We start from the raw sequence: 12,522 nt of genomic DNA, 5'->3' as shown, positions 1-12,522 counted from the left end.
GCGCGCCCCTCCCCCCATAGTTTCCAACCGTCCCCTGGGCCGCCAACAGTGAGCATCAATTTAAGTGAACAGTTCGTATTCCTAATGACAGTGTCCCCAGACCCCTGCCATAGGAAATGGATAGGCCCCTGCCTCTCTCTGGGGGTTGTTTCTGTCCTTGAAGCCCAAGCTGCCCCTCGCACTTGAACTTGGAGGGAGGAGCAGGAATCCAGGGGGCCGCTTTGTGGGAGGGCCCCAGGTGTGGGGTCACGGGGGTGGGGGGTGGAGCCCGCTGCCCTGCACCCTACAAGGGAAGCCTCTGACGCCTCTGCTTCTCCAGGTGACTATGGCCGACCGGGCGGCAGCGGAGAGGGCTTGCAAAGACCCTAACCCCAACATCGACGGCCGCAAGGCCAACGTGAACCTGGCCTATCTGGGCGCCAAGCCGAGGAGCCTCCATTCTGGTGAGAGGCTGTTTCCCTTCCCAGGCTTTTGTCAGCTGCTATATTCAGCACTGGTATCTGCCTAGTGACACCCCCCCCGCCCCCCGCCCTGCCCTGCCCTGCCCGCCCCAGGAGTGGCAGTCGGCTGTCATGTGCTTGCAGAGCCATCACAGGACAGTCATCCCCTAGCTTGGGAGCTGGACCCCTGCATCTAGCTGGTCTAGCTGCATGTGCCCATAGGACGGGGTGAGGAGGGTGCGTCACCCAGTTGTTAGCTGTCCTCTCAGGAGACAGGAAGTTGGTCTCTGGGACCTGAGGTCAGAAGGACCAAAGCCTAGAGGCTGCTACCCCCCAGGTCCCTTGACCTGTTCAGCTGGGAGCTCTGGTGTTCACGTGGGGGTAGCCTGGGAGGGGCAAGGAAGTGGATTATCCTTTTTGGTTGGACTTCTATCCCTGGTGAGGCCTAGACCCTAACTGGTCTCGTTGTAGGTTTTGCCATCGGTGTACAGCAGCTGCACCCCACCTTGATCCAGCGGACCTATGGGTGAGTGGACTGGCTCGCTGGAGACAGGGGTGGGGGGTTTCCTGGGCCTCCCAGTGTGGGTGCCCATTTCATCCTAGGACTGCCAACCCCACTGCCTTGGTTGTGCCATCAGCAGCCCCCTTTCTGTGTCTAGAGAACCATTGGTCATCTCCAACTTTTCAGAAACATGATTGTGTTTTTGGGGTGGGAGAGGGTGGGGACAAGCTGGGAGAACTGAGAGAAGACAGGTTTCAGTTCTCCACCCCTGGCAGAGGCCACACCTCAGAGAGTGGGGAGCATGGGCTGGAGCCTGCAGCCTGGGTTCAGATCCCGGCTTCCCCCTTACGAGCGGCGTGGCCTCCAGCAGCTGACAGAGGCGCCTCTGCCTGTTTCCTCACCGCGCAGTGGGGACAGTGAGTGCCGGCGTGAGGACCGTGTGGCTTGGGGCGGTGAGTCTCTGGAAGTATTGCTAATGTTCTTAGGAACTGGCGAGCTGGGCTCTTCTCGGGGAGCCCCTCTGACCTCCAGTGCCCAACAGATGGTGGCAGTAGGTCACTGCCAGCCGGGGTGCGACGTTTGTGAAGCTGGAGCAGGTGAGCCAGGATCAGGCCAGATGTCCCTGCCCCAGCGGGCTGGCCGGTGGGCCTTCTGTCTGACATGCTTTGAAGCAGCATGTCCCACCCTCCTCTGTCCAAAAAAGCCCCCCCCTTGGCTTTTTTTCTTAGAACATATAGTCCCTGGCAGCTGCTTGGGGAAGGACATGCACGCTTCAGGGGCACAAAGGAGCTTGCTATGCCGTCTGACTTTCCAGCCCCGTGATTGACGGCGGCTGTGCGCCCTGTGCAGGGAGCTTGGTGTTGGGGTTGGGAGGTTGTTTCTTTGTGGGAGGCGGGAGGACCGTTGCAAAACAGGCAGCTCTTTTTAGAACATTAGCACTTCTTAGGCTGTTAGAGACCAGTTGTGCGCATTCGTGTGTGCCCCTGCCCTGGAGAGAGGCACGGTGTGAGGAGCATCCAGGCGCACTGGGGCAGGCCGTGTGGACCAAGGACCAGAGCAGGGATAAAGCCAGGCTCCAGTGGACTGCGCAGGTCAGCCAGATGACGGGGGAACTGCTCCATGCCCAGACCGGGGATGCCTGCACGTGGTTTCGGTGTGGATTGCACATGTGTGTGAGCTCAACTCCAGTCTGCCCTCCTTGGGGGGAGCCTGGAGGGTGGCCGAGAGCAGGTGGTTCTGGGTTTCCTGCGTAAAGGTCTGCAGCTGTCTTGGAAGGGTTTTGGAGACACCTCAGTCTTCCTGCCATCACCTCAGGTTCTTCCTCTCTGGGGTTCAGGCCACACGAGGAGGGCGTTCCTCATTTTCATAACCCTGGCTATGTTCCCGGGATCCACACCAGGTGCCCCGGGGCAGGGCCAGCTGCACAAAGATCAGGGCGTGAGCCTCAGGCACATGCAGCTCTTTCCTGCTTAAAATGCAACAATGCCTTCCCCACCCAAGTCTGATCCATCGCAGCTGTCTCTGGGACTCTAGTAACTGTCGGTGCCTGGTCTCTGGATCCTGCAGACCCATGTTCAAATCCTGATTCTGTCACCAGCTGGGTTCATCTTGGCAAGTGATGTCCTCTTCCTGAGCCTCCAGCTTCTTCTGACACGGTGCCGGCACGTGGGGCTGGGTGCTCCTGCCACATCTCTCCTGTCCTCACGCCCGCCCTCTGAAATGGGGATTGATACATCCTCTCTTCACAGATGGGGAAACCGGGGCAAAGAAAGGTTGAGGAAAAGGTTAACAACCGGTCTAGGGTGGCTAGAGTGGCAGGATTTGAACCCAGGCCAGCTCTAGAATCCACACTCTCAACCCCTGTTCTCGGGTGGGGGTGGGGGATGAGAGGGATGCCTGACCTTGCCCCTTGGGGTCCCCAGAGCGTCACCCCTGTGAAGGTAGTTGGGGTCGGTCACAGATCTTGCCGCCATGCGTTCCCCACCTCAGGTGACAGTGTTTTGTAACTGAATCTGCTGGCGGGCCATTTAATACCTGTGACGACGGGGAAGAGGCCTCCAGCTATTTGTTGGTTGCCAGGGGGTGGACACCCAAACAGGGACAAGGGATTAGAAGGACTGTCCATTGGCGGGTTGACTGAAGTCTCAGAGTCTCGCCGCCTCCCCCCGACCAGGCCTTGCTGAGGTCCAGGCCTGGGTGAGGCCCTTGGGTGCGTTGCCCAGGAGAGGCGGCCGGCTGGGCTGCGGGGTCAGCTGCCTCTCCCAGTGCCCGCCTGCCCGGCCGGGAGTTGGGCTGTCAGCGTCCCTTTTGTCTTTGCAAACAATCGGGCTTGGGAGTGTGGCCGGGCCTGACTCAGCGGTCAGTTTTGTCAGCTCCGGGCTGGCAGCGAGGCCAGGCCTGTTGCTGGCTGAGGGCACTGTGGGAGCCGGAGCCCGGGCAGCTCAATTTGTAAACCGGTTAACCCCTCCCCTGCCTGGCTGGACTTCCTGGTCCCCATAGGCCCGGATACTCGAAGGATCCCTCGGCCCCGCTTTTGGGCAAGGCTTCTGGAATTCCTCCCCTGGCGGGGCCATACATGTCAGTGTGGAAAGCGTCACCAAAGAAGTAGGTTGTTGGGATCTTTCAGGACCTGACTCGCCGACTGCATTTCCTTCATGTACCCACGTATGGGACCGAGGCCAGGTGACGAGTGGCTTGATCAAGGCAGGAGCGCGTCCCTTTGCTGGCTTGTGGTACAGTAAGCCGGCTGCAGGCAGGAGTGAGGGTCAGAGCAGTTTGGAGAGCCTTGGGTGTCAAATGGTGTTTGTTCACGCTTAGGCCCAAGGCCTGCCAGGATCTGAGGCTGGTCCTGGGCCTGCCTGCACTTGGAACACCCCCGGGTTATTTTTGAAGGGCCAGCTGCTTCCCTGGGCACAGCCTACCCGCCCCATTCTTAAGAGGGCCATGCTGTGGACCCCACACCCGTTTTCCATGAGCCCTGCTCTGTGCCAGGCGTGGGGCCAGGCCCTGGGGGCCCAGATGACAACAGGTAGTCTTGGGGCAGCTGGGTGTCAGGTGTGCTGGGTGCTGGAGCAAGGACCCTGGGTCTGCCTGGGTTCGAGGCCAGGCCAGCCCCTTCTCTCTGGGTTCTTCTCCCCGTTTGGATGGTGGGAATGCCTCCCGGCTGACTGAGCGCCTGTGTGCTGAGCAGTCAATGGGGGCCTGGCCCATGGGAAGGCCTGGGATTTGTCAGTGACGAGTCGCACAGCAGCCCTTGACAGGGTGTCACTCCAGCCTCCAGTGCAGGCACCAGAGGAGAGACTTGTCTAAGCTCTCACAGTGTGGGTGTGGGAGCCCTAAGTTAGGGGCTCCGACACCCTGGTTCCTTCTGTGAGGCCCAGCCCCTCCTCTGGCCAGCCTTGGACAAACCCAGACTCCCTGGGACTGACAACCCCATGGGACCTTCTCCCAGGCATTGCACAGACCTCCTGGCCTGTAGTGTCAGGGGCCCTGCATCTCTGTGTGGAGGTCCCCGCTGCCCACGTGGAGACCTGCAGCCGCGAATGTGCATGTGCAGGGTCTGCATGGAGCGCCCCACCACCAGGACAGGAGAGGGGTCGGGGGTGACGGAGATGTGGAGCGCTCGGGCCTGGGCCGCACGCACAGGGCCGTTCCCAGAATCGTTCATTCATTGAGTGCTTGTTGAATGCCTCTTGTATGCCAGGCCCTGTGCCCGGACACTTAGAATAAGAAAGACCCGGTCCCCATGGCAGGGGCTCACTCCAATGGGGTAGCCAGACTCACAAAGCCAGCATGGCACGCGAGGGCCCGAGAGCTCCTGGGGGTGCAGCTGTGCAGGGCGTTCCTCGTGGGCGGGGCACAGCCCTGCATGGGCTGTGTGACAGTGTGGGACTTACACACCAGGACACGTCAAAAACTGGTGAAACCCCACCAGGCCTGGAGCCTGGTTAATAGTCGTGTGTGTTGGTTCCTGGCTTAGGTAACGCGCTGGGTTATAAGACCTCACATCGGGGGACCTCTCTGTACTATTTTTGCAACTTCTTGGGAGTCTTTCACTATTTCATAATATGAAGTAAATAAAGCTGGGGGAGGGGAGGGGCCGTGCATTGGGGAGTCAGTGCCTTGAGGGCACAGAAGGAAGTGAGGTCAGAGCCAGGAGCTGAGGGCGCTGGGAGGAGGTCCGTGCCCTCTCCCCGCTGTGGGGCATCACGTGGCTTGTTTTTACTTTCAGGGTGTCTGGGTGACTGGCACTTCCTGTTTGTCACTCCCTGGAGTGAACGGGGGCGGCGGGTGGCCCGTGCACACCTGCTGTTTGTCCCTGTCTGCCGTAACAGAAACCAGCCTCCCGTGGTTCTGGGGTTCCTCTGGGAGGAGGAGCCCCTCGCCCGCCCCACTGGTCCGGCAGGAGAGCCCCTTCTCTTGCTGGAGAGCCTCGTCCACAAGCCTCAGCCCAGGGGGGAGGCCAGGCCACAGACAGGCTGATGCAGGCTCCACATGCCCGCAGAGGGGGAGTGGGCCTGGGTGGGCCAGCCCCTTCATGCCACAGCTGGGTGACGAGTCTGAAGGCCCCTCTTGACTTCCTTGTCCTCGTGACTTTCCTGTTGAGCCTCAGTTTCCCCATCTGCCAAGTAGACATGACAGGTGCTCTGCAGCATGCTGGGGCGTCCGGTCATCCTCCCGACCCCTCCCGTGTGGTGCAGGAAGGAAGCCGGGCGCTCAGTCAGCCAGTTCATTCAGCAGGTACCCGCTGGCTCTGTGCCAGGCTGGGGGCGCCGTACGCGTGAGACGGCTGGTTCCCTGCTGTGGTTACAGAGCATTCTGCCGCAGAGTGGTCCTGGGGACGGGGACAAACGGAAAAGGGAATAATCGTGTCTCTGCTGGCAACAGGCACTGTGGGGAAAAAGGAGCCCCAGGCAGGGGAGGAAGTGGGAGGTGGGTGTGCAGGGCCCAGCAGGGTGGCCATGGGGCCCAGGGGAGCTTTGGGGATTTACTCTGAATGCCAAGGTGGCCCTGAGCGATGAGGCCGGGTCACTTGGTCTGTACAGTGCCCCTCTGGCGGCTGGGTGGGCTCGGTGCCAGGCTAGAGTGGAGGGGGTCCAAGTAACACATCAGGCTCGCGGCCATGGCGGCTGCTCCGAACAGCGCAGGGGTGAGAAGGGTGGGATTCTGAATACATTTTAAGGGATATGTCAGAGAAAGAGGAATCCGAGAAGATTCCAGAGCTTTGGGCCTGAGCAGATGGGCAGAAGGTCGGGTTGGTCTTGGCGGTGAGGGGAGGCTGGTGAGGGTGCCCTTTTGGGTGAAGAGCAGGGTCTGGTGGAGATGCTGTGCCAGGGCCTGGCGTGGTCCCAAGAAGGGCATCTCGCCCGCCACCCCTCGCATTTGCCTGTTGTCTGATGGCCCCAGAGAGCCTGGAGTGCCCGGAGACCTGGCAGGGCCTGAGGTCACGTCTCCAGAGAGCAGAAAAAAGTGAAACCAGCCCATTTGCCTTTTTTATTTTTACTTTTGGAGGTAGCTTTGCATTCAGAAAACGGGTCCTCCGGACTGTGGCCGAGTGCTTTTCTCTGCGAGTTTTGCTTTGAGTGTTGGGAGACTGTGGTTGTCTGGCCTGTGGTCGTGGAGGTGAGAAGTCCTTGTATTTGCCGTCACTTTGTAGTCTCCGGCAGGGTCTCGCCTCGCTGTGGTGCTAGGGAATTCTCGGGCGGGCCGGCCTGGGAAGTGCAGATGTTGGCAGCACCCCTAGCTTCCACCCACTGGATGCCAGCGGCACACCTACGCGACAGCCAGAATGTCCCAGATGTGGCCATGTCCCCTGGGGGCAGGCACTGTGCTGAGAACGCTGTCCCAGGGGAGGGTCTTGGTGCTCACAGCGAGCTCTAGGCCATCCTTCTCAGGACCCATTCCACAGACAGGAAGAGCCCCAGACTGTCCCCGTGCACAGCTGGGGGCGGTGGGGGGCCTGCCTGGCGGGCTCTGCCGCCCCCTCGCCCCTCCCCTCGGCTCGTCTTGTGTCCTGGGCCTCCGTGCAGCCGGACAGAACCACCAGGAATGGCCGTGTCTTGGACAGGTGCTCATGGTGCCCAGGCTGCTCCCATCTGGGTGGGCCCTGGAGTGGGTCTGGGTCCGCACCCCTAGCCCGCCGCCAGTGCTTGTGGGCATAGGTACCAGGCGGCGGACAGACGGGAGCAGACTCTGCTTTGCTGTGCCCTGGCTGTGAGACTGCACAGTCACTCAGGCCTCTCTATGAGCCTCAGTTTGTCTCTCTTGGAAATGGGATAACAACAGCACCTTTTCCATGGCTATGAAAAGCTTTGTAAGCTGCCTTGGTTTTCACATACTGAGTGGTGGGGCAGAGCACCTGAGGGAAGCAGGTAAATACATGCAGACAGTATCCCCAAGGGACAGGAAACGGGGTCCCTTTACTCCCCAACTTGAACATTGGTCACCCTGATGGTGTCTGAGTGCTGCCAGCAGGGCAGCTCCGGTCGCCGGGGCAGAGCTCTGGTCCTGACACCAGTGGGAGGAGGGGGTGTTGAAACCTGGTAGATGTGACAGCTGCCTGAGCCGGCCGTACCTTGAGACAGGTGTGGCCATGGTGAGCCTGTCATTGTAAAGCCCCAGGTACTTCTGCTGTGGACAGTGTGAGGCCCTGGTCTAGGCAGTGGTTCCTGAGTGCGGTGCGTGGTAGAGTCTTTGGGGGCTGTCAGTTGCAGGGTCCTGGACCCACCCATCCACCTTCAGGCTGTGAGGATCCATGTTTTTAGCCAGTACGTGGGGTGTTGGGGTAGGGCCATCGCTGCCTGTGCCTGGAGAAGTTCTGGGCTCAAAGCTTCCATAACCTCAAGTTAAGGAATGTTCTGAGGTCCTGGAAGGTGGGTGTGGACTCCTGATGATGGCCAGGATGGTGGCCTGGTGGGCACTGCCCCACGGCATGCTCTATTCTGTGTCTGTTTGCTCCTTCCCAGGAGGCCTGAGGGCCGCAGAGCCCCGCACCTGTCAGAGGTGAGTGCCTGAGGGCTTTGGAGCTCACCCCTCCAGCTGCTCACTGGGATTTGGTGAGGGAGAGGCCATGGAGCTCCAGCTCTGTGCAGTCGCCCCTCCAAGAAGCCTCCCCTGAGTCTCAGGACTGGCTCCCGGGTTGGTGTGTGGTTGTGACTCTACCCCTCCTGGAAGCCAGGCCCCAAGAGGCAGGGGTTGTACGGTCTGCTCAGCACGTCCTGGCCCGGAGCCCAGCCTGGGCAGGGGAGAGCCGAGGCGGTATTCGAACCCAGCCTGCTCTGTTCAAGGTTCTCATCCCCATGGGGCGGGCAGCAGAGGCTTCTGAAAGAATTGGGGGGAAGCTGGCATCGTGGCCCAGAACCAGGGATCTGGGCGCACCTGGGGCATGGGGGCCAGGTGTCCCCCAGACTCCCATCCCGCAGGTGTTTGCTGCTGGTCCGGGGGCCCCCAGCGCTGTCATTCCCGTCGGCTCTGCCCACGCCGCGTCCAGCAGCACTGACCCCCGGTGCTTTGCTCCTGCTCAGGTGCCCCTACCTGTGTGCTCTAGGTGGTGACGTCCACCTGACCGCGGATCTCATTTGAAGGCGTTAAGCCCCTTTACAAAGGTGGGCAGCCATCACCGCCGTGTGTAATCCGGAATCCCCCTCACCCCCAGGAGACCCTGAGCAACCCCTGCACCCTCCCCTGCACCTCCCGCAGCCCCGCAGCCCAGGCTCCCTCCCTCTCTGGATTCGCCTGTTGTAGGTGTTTCCTGTTGATAGAATCGCACAGTGTGTGGCCTTTTGTTTGGCTGGTTTCACCCAGCAGTGTCCTCAGGGTTCATCCAACATTGTAGCAGCATCAGCACTGCGTTCCTTTTTGTGGCCGAATAATATTCCGTGGCCTGAGCCACCACAGCCTACTTACCCTCCCCCCACCCCACTGCACAGACACTTGGGACGTTTCTACCTCCAGGCTGTCATGACTCGTGCGCTTTATTCCTGATGACACGCGTGAATCCATTCGCCTTCTAAGGATGTTCAAACCCACGTGTGATCCTGAAGCCCTTTCCAGCGCATCAAAACGTAATACCGTGTAAAGCTGCTGTCAGCCAGCTCGTGCACCCATGAAAATGGGAGTTTCGCGCGGTTAAGCCTCACCTGTCCTTAGCATGTGTATAGACACACGTTTGTGTTTTTAGCATAAACACTTTCACTATTTAGCGTAAATCCCTCCCTTTTTCATAAACAGCAGCTCTGTTCTGCCGCTCGGCTCTCTGTCCTGACGTGGAGGGGAGAGGCGTGGGCTGAGTAGGGACTCGTCTCCCTGCCACGTGTGGTGTGGTCTGGGGGACGTTGGACTGCCTTGTCCGCAGGGCACGATGGGCTTTTCTGTTTTTTTTCATCAGTTCTGTGGGTGCTGCTGTGCTGTACTGAGTGCGTCTGTCTTCACTGCAGAGTGAGGGCTTCTCTTGGGTGCAGAGGGAGCCTGCCCAGGGGACGGAGCACACGCCCTGGTTGGCCCGCTTGCTGCCCAGTTGCCCTCCAGGCCGCTGTCCCTGTTTCTGCCCTGCCAGGTGCACGAGAGCATCCAAGGGTACATTTCCCTTCTCCTTTCAAAGCAGCTTCTCTTTGGAGCAGGGGCAGCGCAGGGATCCCGAGCCCATCTCACAGTGCAAGGAAGTTGGGGTCCCACCTCACCCCCTTGGGGGCCCCATCCTGTGTAACTTGTGCTGGTATGAGGAGGAGGAGAAGGAGGAGATGCCTACAGCCGCATTGTCTACCCCATGAGGCCCCTCTGTGTCCAATGAGCTGTGAGGCTCAGAGCAGCTCAGCCACTTACCCAGGGCAGCCCAGCGGCTGGTTGGCAGAGTGAGCACATGCTGATGCTGCCTTTCCTAGCCTCAGTTACTCATCTGCGACATACTGAGTTGATCCCTACCCTGGAAGGCCGGGTGTGCAGTGGCAAGGCCTTGGTGGGACCAGCATGTGGTTAAGAGGGTCTGGGGGTCTCGGCCCCTCCTCTCCGTCGCCATGGGGCCGTGGGCCAGCTACTGAGCTCCATGTTTCTGTTGTAAAACGAGGTACCAATGCAAAGGCTGACCTGAGGGCTGGACCTCACGGTCACCACAGGTCAGGGGTGCTAGGCAGTGCAGCGCCAGGCTGTTGGCTGCTCCTTCCCGAACCTCACCATCGTCATTGCTGCACGCTTTTCTGCTCATGTTTATGTATTCATCCACCCTGCACTCACCGGGCTCCTGGGAGCCAGGCCCGCTGTCCTTGAAAGAATGAACACCCCCGAGGGAGCTGACACTGGTGGGGAGGGAGACGTGGTAAATTGGCGCACTGTAGGTGTCCGTTGTGGGGGGCAGATGCTGGGAAGGTGAACAGGGAAGACCGCGAATATAGGGCGGGCTTCATGGGCCAGCAGCCTGGGCAGTCACATGGTACCCATGCGCAGAAGGGCCCGAGCTGGCCTCGATGCCTGCTGTCACCCTCCTAGGATTCTAAATCACTTTCCAACATGGTCCCCCAATCATGTTGGTGGTCCTGTGGGGTGCAGGGTTGGGAGGGGTGCCTGGGAAAGGACCACTGAAGTGGGCGTGTTTGCATATAAACTTGGAGGAGGGGAGGGTGGCAGGCACAGCCAGGGCACAGGCCTGCACAGTTGACGTGTTCCAGCCACAGAAAAACAGACGAGACAGGGACACAGCGGCACCCGGCTCTCCAGGTCCCACCTGGAGCCAGCGTGTTGCCTCTTCCTCAACCCCTCTGTTTGGCCCCACAGGCTGACCCCCCACTACATCTACCCTCAAGCCATCGTCCAGCCCAGCGTGGTGATCCCGGCTGCCCCCGTCCCATCTCTGTCCTCGCCGTTCCTTGAGTACACACCGGCCAGCCCAGCCTATACCCAGTACCCACCAGCCACCTACGACCAGTACCCGTACGCCACCTCGCCTGCCTCCGTCACCAGCTTCGTGGGCTATAGCTACCCGGCTGCCGTGCCCCCTGGCCTCTCGGCCTCAGCCCCAACGGGCACCACCTTTGTGCAGTACCAGCCTCCGCAGCTGCAGCCTGACAGGATGCAATGAGGCCACTGCCCCCTCGAGGCCCGTCACCCACACCCACCAGGCAAGTGGCCGGCCGAGCTCGGGGTGCACACCAGCACCTGTGCCTCTGGGATCCCGCAGGACCCCCACCTGCACCCTGGGTAACCTGGAGACCAAATCCCTTTAAATCCAGGACCCCACACATCTCGAGGGAGGACTTTGAGAGAAAGAGTGGGCAGGAGCTCTAGAAGGTGCAGCCGGACCTCCCCGCGCACACACCTGCCTTCTCCCTTCACCTCCCTCCTCCCCTCCCGCCCGAGCTCCGGGCTGAGGTCTCCCGGCATCTCCTCAGCATCCGTGAGGCCTCCCACCCTCCACAGAGCCCGGGCACCCTTCAGGCTCTGTGGAAACTGTCCTGCTCAGAGATGCCTTACTCCAGGGAAACCTGAAGGAGCACGTGAATTGACTGTTTATTGTTGCTCCGTCCACACAAGCTGTGAACGCGGGAGACCGTGTGCGGGAAGCCACCTCGTGGAATTTTCGTTTCTGGTGACGGCACGGGCTCTCCGCAGGCCCCGGGGCTCAGTGCAGCAGGGCCACCAGCCGGCCGCTCCCCAGCCCGCCGAGCGCTGCAGCCTTTTTCCTTACCGTCCTTGTTTTGCTACTAAGATGTTTCAGAACTTCAGTTTATTTTTTCAGCGGAGGCTCCTGCCCCCAGGAAAGCGGAACCTGTTTTTGACTTTGAGACTCACTTATGTCCGTGGCTCCGCCCAAGGAGACGGACAGCATTTCTGTTTGAAAAAGTGTCTGTCGCTGGAGCACCAGGAGTCCCTCAGAGGGCGGGCGTCTTCAGGTCTCTCTCAGCGACAGTAAGTTGTCTCAGAAGCCTGTCTCCACCCCTGCTACCCCTGCAGGGACAGAGGGAGGGGGCCCTAGGTGATGCTGGCTGAGAGCGCCCCCACCCTCTCTCCTTGGTCCCCTGTTGCACCCCAGCCTGGCTGAGACCAGCCTGGCCCGTCCTGCCTGCCTTGGGCTCAGTGCAGAGGGAGGCGAGAGGCCCAGCACGCAGCGACGGCTCCTGAGGAGGCGGGAGGGGGAGGTGAGGGGCAGCCTGGCCGAGGGGGTTTGGGGAGAGTGGACAGAAGGTTAGGGGGCGCTGGGGGTATTCCTTCAGACCTACCTCAGGGAAGCGGGAGGCCTCAGGGCTGACTGGCGCAGGCAAGCGCTTTGCGGTGCGCTTGGTCCGCAGTCAAGTCCCAGGAAATACCGGTAGCTAATGTTATAATAATATTTTTATTAGAATGTTCTGATTATAAAAATAAAACTCGTTTTCTTTAAAGAGAAGCTGGTCTGTAATAATTCTCAACGTGGGCGCCTTCGATTCCCTGCACAGAGTGGTCCTGAGCAAGTCAGGGCCATGTGGTGCCAATCACACCCGGGACCCTCCTGGCCGGGACTTTGACCTGTTCATGGAGTGTCTCCTGAGCCGGCCTGCAGGCATCCAGAGTGCTGGGACAGACACAGCCCCCATTACCACCTGCTGAGGCAGGAAG

At 60.3% G+C, this 12,522-nt stretch overlaps 1 protein-coding gene across 1 annotated transcript; it reads left to right on the top strand.

Annotated features, from left to right (window-relative positions):
- The first annotated feature begins 286 nt into the window (after positions 1–286).
- RBM38 (RNA binding motif protein 38) lies at positions 287–12,313 on the top strand. Its single transcript, XM_006758840.2, has 3 exons — positions 287–443; positions 912–966; positions 10,708–12,313. The coding sequence occupies exons 1-3, from the start codon at positions 326–328 to the stop codon at positions 11,009–11,011; spliced, it is 477 nt and encodes a 158-aa protein (XP_006758903.1). The 5' UTR covers positions 287–325; the 3' UTR covers positions 11,012–12,313.
- Positions 12,314–12,522: the final 209 nt, after the last annotated feature.

This window comes from Myotis davidii, unplaced genomic scaffold (assembly GCF_000327345.1).
Source record: "Myotis davidii unplaced genomic scaffold, ASM32734v1 scaffold75, whole genome shotgun sequence".
NCBI lineage: Eukaryota > Metazoa > Chordata > Mammalia > Chiroptera > Vespertilionidae > Myotis > Myotis davidii.
The sequence above is the reverse complement of the archived record's forward strand: the minus strand, read 5'-3'. Positions and strand labels throughout refer to the sequence as shown.